This window comes from Palaemon carinicauda, chromosome 7 (genome assembly GCF_036898095.1).
Source record: "Palaemon carinicauda isolate YSFRI2023 chromosome 7, ASM3689809v2, whole genome shotgun sequence".
Taxonomy (NCBI): Eukaryota; Metazoa; Arthropoda; class Malacostraca; order Decapoda; family Palaemonidae; genus Palaemon; species Palaemon carinicauda.
In genome coordinates this window covers 54,155,154-54,169,875 of record NC_090731.1, presented here as the reverse complement: position 1 = coordinate 54,169,875, position 14,722 = coordinate 54,155,154, and the positions used below count along the sequence as shown (strand labels likewise).

At 47.1% G+C, this 14,722-nt stretch overlaps 1 protein-coding gene across 1 annotated transcript in view; it reads right to left on the bottom strand.

Annotated features, from left to right (window-relative positions):
- LOC137643923 (phosphatidylserine lipase ABHD16A) overlaps window positions 1–14,722 on the bottom strand; it is a 413,125-nt gene that overhangs the window by 294,595 nt on the left and 103,808 nt on the right. The window contains exon 3 of the mRNA XM_068376687.1: window positions 6,468–6,538. Coding sequence (XP_068232788.1) covers window positions 6,468–6,538 — 71 coding nt within the window. The remainder of the gene's footprint in view (window positions 1–6,467; window positions 6,539–14,722) is intronic.

Below are 14,722 nucleotides of genomic sequence, written 5' to 3'. Positions count from 1 at the left end.
TACGTCTTCCTTACTGAGCCTAGCGATCCTCTTAGGATGCTGAGCGACTCCTAGGTGCTGAAGTATGAAGGGCTGCAACCCATACTAAAGGACCTCATCACAACCTCTAATCTAGGCGCTTCTCAAGAAAGAATTTGACCACCCGCCAAATCAACCAGGATGCGGAAGGCTTCTTAGCCTTCCGTACAACCCAAAAAACAACAATAAAAGCATTTCAAGAGAAAGATTAAAAAAGGTTATGGGATTATGGGAATGTAGTGGTTGAGCCCTCACCTACTACTGCACTCGCTGCTACGAATGGTCCCAGGGTGTAGCAGTTCTCGTAAAGAGACTGGACATCTTTGAGGTAAAATGATGCGAACACTGACTTGCTTCTCCAATAGGTTGCATCCATAACACTCTGCAGAGAACGGTTCTGTTTGAAGGCCACTGAAGTAGCGACAGCCCTAACTTCATGTGTCCTTACCTTCAGCAAAGCAAGGTCTTCTTCCTTCAGATGAGAATGGGCCTCTCTAATCAAAAGCCTGATGTAATAAGAAACTGCGTTCTTAGACATTGGTAAAGCAGGTTTCTTGATAGAACACCATAAAGCTTCTGATTGTCCTCGTAATGGCTTTGTACGTCTTAAATAGTACTTAAGAGCTCTTACTGGGCAAAGTACTCTCTCTAGTTCGTTCCCCACCAAGTTGGACAGGCTTGGGATCTCGAACGACTTGGGCCAAGGACGAGAAGGAAGCTCGTTTTTAGCTAAAAAACCAAGCTGCAAGGAACATGTAGCCGTTTCAGATGTAAAACCTATGTTCCTGCTGAAGGCGTGAATCTCACTGACTCTTTTAGCTGTTGCTAAGCAAACGAGGAAAAGAGTCTTTAATGTGAGATCCTTAAAAGAGGCTGATTGAAGCGGTTCGAACCTTGCTGACATCAGGAACCTTAAAACCACGTCTAGGTTCCAGCCTGGTGTGGTCAACCGACGCTCCTTTGAGGTCTCAAAAGACTTAAGGAGGTCCTGTAGATCTTTGTTGGTGGAAAGATCTAAGCCTCTGTGGCGGAAGACCGCTGCCAACATGCTTCTGTAACCTTTGATCGTAGGAGCTGATAGGGATCTTACATTCCTTAGATGTAAAAGGAAGTCAGCTATCTGCGTTACAGAGGTACTGGTTGAGGAAACTGCATTCGCCTTGCACCAGCTTCGGAAGACTTCCCATTTTGACTGATAGACTCTGAGAGTGGATGTCCTCCTTGCTCTGGCAATCGCTCTGGCTGCCTCCTTCGAAAAGCCTCTAGCTCTTGAGAGTCTTTCGATAGTCTGAAGGCAGTCAGACGAAGAGCGTGGAGGCTTGGGTGTACCTTCTTTACGTGCGGCTGACGCAGAAGGTCCACTCTTAGAGGAAGAGTCCTGGGAACGTCCACTAGCCATTGCAGTACCTCGGTGAACCATTCTCTCGCGGGCCAGAGGGGAGCAACCAACGTCAACCGTGTCCCTTCGTGAGAGGCGAACTTCTGTAGTACCCTGTTGACAATCTTGAACGGAGGGAACGCATACAGGTCTAGATGGGACCAATCCAGAAGAAAGGCATCCACGTGAACTGCTGCTGGGTCTGGAATCGGAGAACAATACATCGGGAGCCTCTTGGTCATCGAGGTAGCGAATAGATCTATGGTGGGCTGACCCCACAGGGCCCATAGTCTGCTGCAAACATTCTTGTGAAGGGTCCACTCTGTGGGGATGACCTGACCCTTCCGGCTGAGGCGATCTGCCATGACATTCATGTCGCCCTGAATGAACCTCGTTACCAGCGAAATCTTTCGATCTTTTGACCAAGTGAGGAGGTCCCTTGCTATCTCGAACAACTTCCTCGAATGAGTCCCTCCTTGCTTGGAGATGTACGCCAAGGCTGTGGTGTTGTCGGAGTTCACCTCCACCACCTTGCTTAGATGGAGGGACTTGAAGTTTATCAAGGCCAGATGAACTGCCAATAGCTCCTTGCAGTTGATGTGAAGTGTTCTTTGCTCCTGATTCCACGTGCCCGAGCATTCCTGTCCGTCCAGTGTCGCACCCCAGCCCGTGTCCGATGCGTCCGAGAAGAGACGGTGGTCGGGGGTCTGAACAGCCAATGGTAGACCTTCCTTGAGAAGAATGCTGTTCTTCCACCACGTCAGTGTAGACCTCATCTCTTCGGAAATAGGCACAGAGACCGCCTCTAGCGTCATGTCCTTTCTCCAGTGAGCAGCTAGATGATACTGAAGGGGGCGGAGGTGGAGTCTCCCTAACTCGATGAACTGGGCCAGCGATGAAAGTGTCCCTGTTAGACTCATCCACTGCCTGACTGAACATCGGTTCCTTCTCAGCATGCTCTGGATGCATTCTAGGGCTTGACTGATCCTGGGTGCCGACGGAAAAGCCCGAAAAGCTCGACTCTGAATCTCCATACCTAGATAGACAATGGTTTGGGATGGGACGAGTTGGGACTTCTCTATTGACCAGGAGACCCAATTCCTTGGTCATATCCATAATCCATCTGAGATTCTCCAGACAGCGACGACTTGACGAAGCTCTTAAAAGCCAGTCGTCCAAATAGAGGGAGGCTCTGATGTCTGCCAAGTGAAGGAATTTGGCAACATTCCTCATCAGTTTGGTAAACACAAGAGGTGCCGTGCTTAGGCCAAAGCACAGGGCTTGGAACTGGTACACGACCTTTCCAAAGACGAACCTTAGGAAAGGTTGGGAGTCTGGATGGACGGGGACATGAAAGTATGCGTTATTCAGGTCTAACGAGACCATCTAGTCTTCCTTCCTGACCGCTGCTAGGACCGACTTCGTCGTCTCCATTGTGAACGTCTGCTTGGTGACAAAAGCATTGAGAGCACTGACGTCCAGCACCAGTCTCCAACCTCCTGTCTTCTTCGCTACCAGGAAGAGACGGTTGTAGAAGCCCGGGGATTGATGGTCCCGGACTATGACTACCGCTCCCTTTTGTAGCAAGAGCGACACCTCTTGTTGCAACGCTAGCCTCTTGTCCTTCTCCTTGTAGTTGGGAGAGAGGTTGATGGGAGAAGTTGCTAGAGGGGGACTGCGGCAGAACGGAATCCTGTACCCCTCTCTTAGCAACTTCACAGACTGAGCGTCTGCACCTCTGTTCTCCCAAGCTTGCCAGAAGTTCTTGAGCCTGGCTCCCACTGCTGTCTGGAGAGGTAGGCAGTCAGATTCTGCCTTTTGAGGACTTGGAACCCTTCTTCGATTTGCCACGATGACTGTCGGCACGGGTACCTCCTCTGCTGGAGGTTCTGCCACGAAAGGGCGGGATGAACCTAGAAGCTGGTGTGTCCATCCTAGGTCTAGGCACGGAAGGTAAAGCTTTGGCCTTACGTGCGGAGGACGCCACCAGGTCATGGGTATCCTTCTGGATCAACGAGGCAGCCATCCCCTTGATCAGCTCTTCCGGAAAGAGATACTTGGAAAGCGGAGCAAACAACAACTCCGACTTCTGGCAAGGAGTGATCCCAGCCGACAAGAAGGAGCAAAGATGTTCTCTCTTCTTAAGCACTCCCGACACGTACGAAGCCGCAAGCTCACCAGACCCATCCCGAATGGCTTTGTCCATGCTAGACATGATAAGCATGGCAGAGTCCTTATCAGAAGGGGAAGTCTTTCTGCTTAACGCTCCCAAACACCAATCGAGGAAGTTGAAGATCTCAAAAGCACGAAAGACTCCCTTCAACAGATGATCCATGTCAGAAAAGGACCAGCAAATCTTAGATCGTCTCATAGCCAGCCTGCGGGGAGAGTCAACCAGACTTGAGAAGTCGCCCTGGGCGGAGGCAGGAACTCCCAAGCCGGGTTCCTCTCCCGTGGCATACCAGACGCTAGATTTGGAAGCAAGCTTGGTAGGCGGAAAGATGAAAACAGTCTTTCCCAGCTGCTTCTTGGACTGCAACCACTCTCCCATAACCCTCAAAGCTCTCTTGGATGAGCGTGCGAGTACAAGTTTGGTGAAGGCAGGAGCTGCTGACTGCATGCCTAAAGCAAACTCGGAGGGAGGAGAGCGAGGGGTTGCAGACACAAACTGTTCCGGATACAAGTCCCTGAACAGGGCAAGGACTTTCCTAAAGTCTAAGGAGGGAGGCGTAGACTTGGGTTCTTCTAAGTCGGAGTGCGGATCGTCCAAATGCGCAGCTTTGTCGTCATCAGATACTCCATCATCCGAAAGCTGAGGAGGAAGTGGCAAAGGTGGAGCAGAAAGCTGAACGGCTGAATCCGGCAGCACGGGTGCATGCGTAGCTGCTGCGGGTCCAACATCATGCCGCTGCTGGTCAGTCTGCGAGCTGGCAACCACAAAAGCGGAGTGCTGGTGCGTGGGAGGGACTGCCGTGGGTTGCGGAGCATGCCGCATTGCGTCAAAACACGGCAGCTCGACAGCACCTTCCCACTGCTGATGCGGTAGCTCACGCATGTCAACGGAGGGTGCAGCATGAACATGCGTCTGGCAGGGTCGACTGCGCATCGGTGGTGGAGCTCTCACAGGTGGAGTGTGGGAGCAGGAAGCCGCAGTATCTGCTGAGCGCACAACCATGGCAGGTTGTAGGTTAACTGGTGCAGTGTCAACCTTCTCAGCACGATACTCCTGCATAAAGGAAGCAAGCTGAGACTGCATAGTCTGCAGCATGGACCACTTAGGATCTACCGTGGTTGGTGCGGCAACAGACGGAGTAGTTGCCTGCTGCGGAACCACTCTACCTCTCTTGGGAGGTGTGCAGTCTTCGGAAGACTGCGGCGAGTCCGAACTGACCCAGTGGCTACACCTGGACCATTGGACTCGCTCGGAAGGGACCTTACGCTTGAGAGGTCGTGAGACCTTGGTCCAACGTTTCTTCCTCGAAACTTCTTCCACAGACGAGGAATGATAGGGCTCATTCGTCTGTTTGTGGATGGGACGATCTCTGACAGATACGTCCGCAACCACTGAGGGTACATCCGTACGCTGATCAAGGCCTGTCGAACCCTTTGGTCCTTCGACATTGCTTCTCCCCTGGGCTTGGGAGCTTGCAAGAGGTCCCGGACTGGGAGGACGACTGGCACGAACAGATGTACCCTCATGCGCAACACTGACACTGACACTTTTCACTTCACTTGCACTCACTACACTTCCCACTGCACTTTGCGCTTTCAACTCTTTGACATCTGCCAAAAGTTGATTCCGGTCATTAGCTAATGACTCCACTCTGTCACCAAGAGCCTGAATGGCACGCATCATGTCCGCCATGGAGGGTTGAGCACTAGTAGAAGGGTCGGGAGTCACCACTACAGGGGAAGGAGTAGGTTGAGGGGCATGGGGAGAGGAAAAATCAAAAGAGCGAGAAGAACTCCTCCTGATCCTAACCTTCTCTAGCCTACGTGCATTCTTTAGGAATTCGTTAAAATCGAATTCCGAAAGCCCAGCGCATTCCTCACATCGATCTTCCAATTGACAGGATTTACCCCTACAATTGGAACGAACGGTGTGAGGATCTATGGAGACCTTCGGAAGACGCCTAGAACAAGCCCTAACGCTACACTGCCTGTACTTAGGGACTTGAGAATGGTCAGACATCTTGAATTGTAGAAATAGTCAAGGGGGAATTCCAAAATCTAGCAAAGTTCATTAACAATTAATCCAAATCTAATCAAAAAGCTTGATAAGCTAATGATAAAGGTTCCTGAATAGCGAAGGCTAAAATCTAGAGCGAATACATCACCAAAATCGTGAAAAACAACTCCAGAAACAACAGCGTATCCAAGTAGGTCTTGCCGGTGGCACAACAGAGGAAAAATTGAGTTCTTGTTGACAAGAAGTACCTGAGTACCTACTCGACAGATGGCGCTGTTGTGTACACCCCCACCTGTATAGCGATCGCTGGCGTATCCCGACCTTAGATTTTTCTGTCAGGCAACAGAGTTGACAGCTACATGATCATCGGGTAAGATTAATATTGAAAAACCTAATTTACAGGTATTAACAGTTAGGTTAGGTATACTGAATGATTCAAGTGTATTTAGCTGTACAGTATTTCATTGTGATTATACTGTAGCTTTATTATAAAATTTAATGTGGTGTTGTTGTAGGGTTTGGAACGAATTAGGTGATTTACAAGTAAAACGTGACTCATAATAGAAAATTTTCACGAAAAGAAAGACACTCCAGAACGAACCAATTTTGTATCTTAAAGCATTACTGTATACCAATGAATGTACAATACTATTTGATTCATATTGGATGAAATGACTGGTTCATAGAAAACACCAAAAAAATAAAAATTAAAAAATTTAGACAGGAAGAGGGATTAACTGGGTGTGGGAGGAATTACCTGAGAGCAATTTTGATATTTGATCATCTAAAATCAGTATAAGTTAGCTCATTTTGTCCTCAACAGGCATTATGCATTAATAAAGTAAAAACCTCATTCATTGTAGAGAGATAAGTTATACTTACGCATCAATATCTAACCACTCAAAGTTTGTGGGCCATGAGGAAAAATCAAATTCAAATTTCCTGACCTTTGCCTGTGGAAGAAAAAATACAGCTATAAGCACTTTCTGCCACATTAACTGTTTAACTAATGAATTAAGAATAAACTTCAACAACTTTACTTGTTCTATAAGCCTACATAAAGGATTATTATCACATAATTACATGAAAAGTATTTTATCAGCCATTTTACCACTGATAACCTATTAACTACCTATTTTATCACTTTCCTTAATATTTCAACCCTTTGTACCACACACAAAGATTCAAAGAACAGCTTACCCAACAAAATCAACCATTTCATCTTACTTGCACTCTACATGCAAACTTTACTTCTACAATGAGTGTTAGTTCAATAATACCTTACATTTTACATCAGTTTTTCCCTTACGGTGTTGGGCATGAAGAGTTCTCCTCTACTTCTTCTGTCCCAAACTCATATGAAGTCTAGGTTTTCATAAATTCCTTTTTCCAAGAATTTCCCGAGCCTTCCACAGGGTTTTTATCATGTCACTTCCAAATCTACTGCTTTTCTAACCAACTTATCAGCATCCTGCCTTATCATGTTTTCAAATAATGACATTCTTTGAGCTCTCAGCATTCTTCCTGCGACTGATTGCCATGTCCCTACTACAATACCCAATCTATATGACCTTTCCTTTTTACTCAATCCATGAATCTTAACAATCAAAGGTCACAGCTTTTCAAATTTCAGTGGCCATGTATCTACTATACAATAATACTTTATGACTTACATACCCAACTTAAATTTTTGCTCTATTAACAAATAAGACATCTATATCTTCTATTAGACTAGCTATCTATCTTAATTTCCAGTTAGTTACAGGTACTAACTCCATTACTACTGTTCCAACTCTAGGTTCACAATCCAGCATCCTTCCAATGAAACAGAAAATATTTGTTTTTGAAAACCTTCCCATTTATCGAAACTGTTCTCAACTTCCCCTTCTTCCCTTTTGCTTCATACTGTACATTGAATGCATAATATATAAGCATAAATACTTATATCCTTAACAACACCAAACTAAATACTGTATAACAAATTTAAGATGACTAATACTGCAACATTAAAATATGGCAAAACTGTACACTACTAAAATACACCAAATGATATTGATTGAGAATAGCCAACCACTAAAATCTGAAAAAAATTAAAAGTAAATTTAATTGGTATTTTTCCTAATCTATTAAAACCCGAGTCATTTAAGACAGGGAATTCTTAACGAGGAAATGGCCTGTGGTGGACGTGTAAGTGGCAGAGTAGGTGTGGTTGTTGAGAAGGGAAACTTGACTTTAAAGAACTCAGGTTTCAATAACTAGGAAAAATACAAATTACTTTTGAAATAAACCAAATGTTTTAAGTAATTTGTATTTTCCCAACTATACAAACCTGCATTCTTTAATAAAAGTATCAATTAAACCTAGCTGGAAAACAGCTGTTAAAATTTTATAATATGGTGAAGGTGGAAGGTAAGTGATGTCCGATTACCAACAAATTAAGTAGCCCCTTGACCTTCACCTAAGACTTGGGGGTTAATGAGGCAAGAATTAAAACTCAAAGGACTTAGGTTTGCTTAGTTAGAAAAAATACATATCACTTTAAAAATTTGATATTTGTTCCTAAACATACAGTATACAGACACTTATCCTTTAATATGTTATTTTTATAATAAAATAAATTTTTGAATATACTTACCCGGTGATTATATAAGCTGCAGCTCTGCTGCCCGACAGAAAAACTCTACGCTCAAAATCCGCCAGCGATCGCTATGCAGGTAGGGGGTGTACTTCAACAGCGCCATCTGTCGTGCAGGTACTCAGTACTCAATGTAAACACAGAACTCAATTTTCTCCTCGGTCCACTGGGTCTCTATTGGGGAGGAAGGGAGGGTCCTTTAATATATAATCACCGGGTAAGTATATTCAAAAATTTATTTTATTATAAAAATAACATTTTTCAATATTAAACTTAGCCGGTGATTATATAAGCTGATTCACACCCAGGGGGGTGGGTAGAGACCAGCATTAATTGTTTACATTATTATGAGCTAAGGATTTTGTACTTCATTTTAGCAGTTATTCAAAATAACAAACATAAAATAAATAAGTACCTGGTAAGGAAGTCGACTTGAACAATTACTCTGCCTTTTTTAAGTACGTCTTCCTTACTGAGCCTCGCGATCCTCTTAGGATGCTGAGCGACTCCTAGGAGCTGAAGTATCAAGGGTTGCAACCCATACTACAGGACCTCATCAAAACCTCTAATCTAGGCGCTTCTCAAGAAAAGAATTTGACCACCCGCCAAATCAACCAGGATGCGAAAGGCTTCTTAGCCTTCCGGACAACCCAAAAACAACAATAAAAAACATTTCAAGAGAAAGATTAAAAAAGGTTATGGAATTAGGGGAATGTAGTGGTTGAGCCCTCACCCACTACTGCACTCGCTGCTACGAATGGTCCCAGGGTGTAGCAGTTCTCGTAAAGAGACTGGACATCTTTAAGATAAAAAGACGCGAACACTGACTTGCTTCTCCAATAGGTTGCGTCCATTATACTCTGCAGAGATCTATTTTGTTTAAAAGCCACTGAAGTAGCGACAGCTCTAACTTCATGTGTCTTTACCTTCAGCAAAGCATGGTCTTCTTCATTCAGATGGGAATGAGCTTCTCGTATCAACAGTCTGATATAATAGGAAACTGCATTCTTTGACATAGGCAAAGAAGGTTTCTTAATAGAACACCATAAAGCTTCTGACTGTCCTCGTAAAGGTTTAGTTCGTCTTAAATAGAACTTAAGAGCTCTAACAGGGCATAAGACTCTTTCTAGTTCATTTCCAACCATATTTGAAAGGCTTGGAATATCGAACGATTTCTGCCAAGGGCGAGAAGGTAGCTCGTTTTTGGCTAGAAAACCAAGCTGTAAAGAACATGTAGCCGTTTCAGATGAAAATCCGATGTTCCTGCTGAAGGCGTGAATCTCACTGACTCTTTTAGCTGTGGCTAAGCAAACCAGGAAAAGTCTTTAAAGGAGGCTGATTGTAGTGGCTCGAACCTTTCTGACATCAGGAATCTTAGTACCACGTCTAAATTCCATCCAGGTGTAGCCAAACGACGCTCCTTCGTGGTCTCAAAAGACTTAAGGAGGTCCTGTAGATCTTTGTTGTTGGAAAGATCTAAGCCTCTGTGACGGAAGACTGTTGCCAACATGCTTCTGTAACCTTTGATAGTGGGAGCTGAAAGAGATCTTTCTTTCCTCAGGTATAATAGGAAGTCAGCTATTTGGGTTACAGAGATACTGGTCGAGGATACTGATACCGACTTGCACCAGTTTCAGAAGACTTCCCACTTCGACTGGTAGACTCTAAGAGTGGATGTCCTCCTTGCTCTAGCAATCGCCCTGGCTGCCTCCTTCGAAAAGCCTCTAGCTCTAGAGAGTCTTTCGATAGTCTGAAGGCAGTCAGACGAAGAGCGTGGAGGTCTGGGTGTACCTTCTTTACGTGTGGCTGACGTAGAAGGTCCACTCTTAGAGGAAGAGTTCTGGGAACGTCCACCAGCCATTGAAGTACCTCGGTGAACCATTCTCTCGCGGGCCAGAGGGGAGCAACTAACGTCAACCTTGTCCCTTCGTGAGAGGCGAACTTCTGCAGTACCTTGTTGACAATCTTGAACGGGGGGAATGCATAAAGGTCTAGATGGGACCAATCCAGTAGAAAGGCATCTATATGAACTGCTGCTGGGTCCGGGATTGGTGAGCAATATATTGGGAGCCTCTTGGTCATCGAGGTTGCGAAGAGATCTATGGTAGGTTGGCCCCATGTGGCCCATAGTCTCTTGCACACATCCTTGTGTAGGGTCCATTCTGTTGGGATGATTTGACCCTTCCGACTGAGGCAATCCGCCATGACATTCATATTGCCTTGGATGAACCTCGTTACTAGAGAAAGGTTTAGATCTCTTGACCAGGTGAGGAGGTCCCTTGCGATCTCGTACAACGTCATAGAATGGGTCCCTCCTTGCTTGGAGATGTACGCCAAGGCCGTGGTGTTGTCCGAGTTCACCTCCACCACTTTGCCTTGAAGGAGGGACTTGAAGCTTTTCAAGGCCAGATGAACTGCCAGTAGCTCCTTGCAGTTGATATGTAACGTTCTTTGATTCGAGTTCCACGTTCCCGAGCATTCCCGACCGTCCAATGTCGCACCCCAGCCCGTGTCCGATGTGTCCGAGAAGAGAACGTGGTTGGGGGTCTGAACAGCCAGGGGCAGACCCTCTCTGAGGTTGATACAGTCCTTCCACCAAGTCAGTGATGACTTCATCTTCTCGGAAATGGGGATCGAGGCCGCTTCTAGCGTCTTGTCCTTTTTCCAGTAAACAGCTAGGTGAAATTGAAGGGGACGGAGGTGTAGTCTCCCTAACGAAACGAACTGTTCCAGGGATGATAGCGTCCCTATCAGACTCATCCACTGTCTGACTGAACATCGTTTCTTCTTTAGCATGTTCTGGATGCATACCTGGGCTTGACTTGTTCTGGGGGCCGACGGAAAAGCCCGAAAAGCTTGACTGTGAATCTCCATCCCTAAATACACTATAGTTTGGGATGGGACCAGTTGGGACTTTTCCATATTGACCAGGAGACCCAATTCCTTGATCAGATCTAGAGTCCACTTTAGATTCTCCAGACAGCGACGACTGGAAGAAGCTCTTAGAAGCCAGTCGTCCAAATAGAGGGAGGCTCTGATATCCGCTAAATGCAGGAATTTGGCAATATTCCTCATCAGCCTCGTAAACACAAGAGGAGCCGTGCTTAGGCCAAAGCACAGGGCTTGAAATTGGTAGACAACCTTTTCGTAAACGAATCTCAGAAAAGGTTGGGATTCTGGGTGGATGGGGACGTGAAAGTATGCGTCCCTTAGGTCTAAAGAGACCATCCAGTCTTCCTTCCTGACCGCTGCTAGAACTGACTTTGTGGTCTCCATGGCGAACGTCTGCTTTGTGACAAAGACATTCAGCACACTGACGTCTAGTACCGGCCTCCACCCTCCTGTCTTCTTTACCACTAAGAAGAGACGGTTGTAGAAGCCCGGGGATTGATGGTCCCGGACTTTGACTACCGCTCCCTTTTCTAGTAAGAGAGACACCTCCTGCTTCAAAGCTAGCCTCTTGTCTTCCTCTCTGTACCTGGGAGAGAGATCGATGGGAGACGTTGCTAGAGGGGGTTTGCGGACAAACGGGATCTTGTACCCTTCTCTGAGCAACTTCACAGATTGTGCATCTGCGCCCCTTTTCTCCCAGGTCTGCCAGAAGTTCTTGAGTCTGGCTCCCACTGCTGTCTGAAGAAGGTGGCAGTCAGACTCTGCCTTTAAAGGACTTGGTACCTTTCTTCTTCCCACGTCTCCCTTCGGCACGAGCCCCTCCTCTGCTGGAGGCTCTGCCACAAAAGGGCGGAATGAATCTGGACGCTGGAGTGTCCATCCTGGGTCTAGACACGGTAGGCAAAGGGGTGGCTTTGCGGGCAGAGGACGCAACCAGGTCATGGGTGTCTTTCTGAATCAAGGAGGCAGCAATCTCCTTTATCAAGTCCTCTGGGAAGAGACACTTTGAGAGAGGAGCAAAAAGAAGTTCCGATCTCTGACACGGTGTTACTCCAGCTGACAGGAAAGAGCAAAGGTTTTCCCGTTTCTTGAGGACCCCGGATACGAACGAAGCCGCAAGCTCACTGGATCCGTCACGTATGGCCTTGTCCATGCAGGACATAATGAGCAAGGAAGCTTCCTTGTCAGAAGGGGAGATCTTCCTGCTCAAAGCTCCCAGACACAAGTCCAAAAAGTTAAAAACCTCGAAGGCTCTAAACACTCCTTTCAACAGATGGTCTAAGTCTGAAGGAGACCAACATATCTTGGAGCGTCTCATGGCTAGCCTGCGGGGAGAGTCTACTAGACTTGAGAAGTCGCCCTGGGCAGAGGCAGGAACTCCCAAGCCGAGAACTTCTCCCGTGGCATACCAGACGCTCGATCTGGAAGAGAGTCTCGCAGGGGGAAACGTAAATGCTGTCTTCCCAAGGTTCTTTTTGGACTGCATCCAATCTCCTAACACTCGTAAAGCTCTCTTGGACGAGCGGGCGAGGACGAGTTTCGTAACGGCAGGCGCGGATGACTGCATGCCTAAAGCAAACTCTGACGGAGGAGAGCGTGGAGCCGCAGATACAAACTGATCAGGATACATCTCCTTGAACAGTGCAAGAACTTTCCTAAAGTCCAAGGAGGGTTGCGTGGTCTTGGGTTCGTCGATGTCCGTATGTGGGTCGTCAATGTGTGCAGCGTCGTCATCATCAGAGAGTCCATCATCTGAAAACTGAGGAGGAAGCGGCAAAGGAGTAGGAATCGGCTGGTCAGCTGAGTCCGGCAGCACAGGTGCACGCGTGACTGAACCGGACGCAACGTCATGGAACTGTTGCCCAGTCTGTGAACTGGCAACGACCATAGCAGCGCAGGGACGCAAAGCGTCTACTCCAGACTGTCTAGTCTGCTGTGGGCGAGTAGAGGTAACCACACTGGGTTGCGGAGGTTGACGCACCGCGTCAAAACAAAACAACTTAGGCTGTTGTTGTAACTCGCGAACGTCAACGGAAGGTTCCGTGCGTCGCTGAACGTCAACATGCGGCTGGCAGGGTACACTGGAACGCATGGGTGGCGGGACTCTCACAGCTGGAGTGCGGGAGAAGGTAGCCTCAGCGTCCACTGGACGCACAACCGTGGGTGGTTGTAGGCTAGAGGTTGGTGCAGCGTCAACCTTCTCCACACGAAAGTCCTGCATCAATGACGTTAACTGTGACTGCATGGTCTGCAGCAAAGACCACTTAGGGTCTACAGGAGCAGGTGCGGCAACAGACGGTGTTACTGCCTGATGCGGTACCGCTTTGCCTCTCTTAGGAGGTGAGCAGTCGTCGGAAGACTGCAGCGAGTCCAAACTGACCCAGTGGCTACAACTGGGCCGTTGGACTTGCGCGGAAGGGACCGACTTGCGCTTAAGAGGCCGCGAGACCTTGGTCCATGGTTTCTTTCGAGAAACCTCTTCCGCAGACGAGGAATAAATGGGCTCTCTCGTCTTCGTGTGGGTGGGGCGATCTTGGTTAGATACGCCCGAAACCACGGAGGGAACGTCTGTTCGCTGATTAAAGCCTCTCGAACCCTTTGGTCGTACGACATTGCTTCTCCCCTGGGCTTGGGATCTTGCAAGAGGTCCCGGACTGGGAGGACGACAGGCACGAACAGACGAACCCTCAAGCGCAACACTATCCACAACACTTTCCACAACACTACCACTCACTTTATCACTACCCACTGCACTCTTGCACTTCAACTCCTTGACGTCTGCCATGAGTTGGTTACGGTCACTAGCCAAGGACTCGACTCTCTCACCCAGAGCCTGGATGGCACGCATCATATCTGCCATCGAAGGTTGTTGAGTGCTAGAAGGGGGATCAGGAGCAACCACTACAGGGGAAGGAATAGGTTGTGGGGCATGAGGAGAGGAAAATTCAACGGAGCGAGATGAACTTCTCCTGACTCTATCTCTCTCTAGCCTACGTGTATATTTCTGGAATTCGATAAAATCGAATTCCGAAAGCCCAACGCATTCCTCACATCGATCTTCCAATTGACAGGTCTTATCCCGACAATTGGAACAAACGGTGTGAGGATCGATAGAGGCCTTCGGAAGACGCCTTGAACAGTCCCTAGCATTACACTTCCTGAACTTAGGGACTTGAGAAGGGTCAGCCATTTTGAATTAGTCAAAGGGGAATTCAAAATCTATCCAAAGTCGTCAACAAATAATCCGATATCAACAAAAGAATGCAAGGATGTATTGAAGATAACGTCTGCAAAGCGAAAGCTCAAAACTAGAAATGTGTACTTCACCAAAATATGTGAAAACCAATCCAGTAAGCAACAGCGAATTTAGTAGGTCTTGCCGGTGGCACGACAGAGAGAAAATTGAGTTCTGTGTTTACATTGAGTACTGAGTACCTGCACGACAGATGGCGCTGTTGAAGTACACCCCCTACCTGCATAGCGATCGCTGGCGGATTTTGAGCGTAGAGTTTTTCTGTCGGGCAGCAGAGCTGCAGCTTATATAATCACCGGCTAAGTTTAATATTGAAAAAGGAGAATTACCCTACAATCAAGCTGGATAGTATGAAAT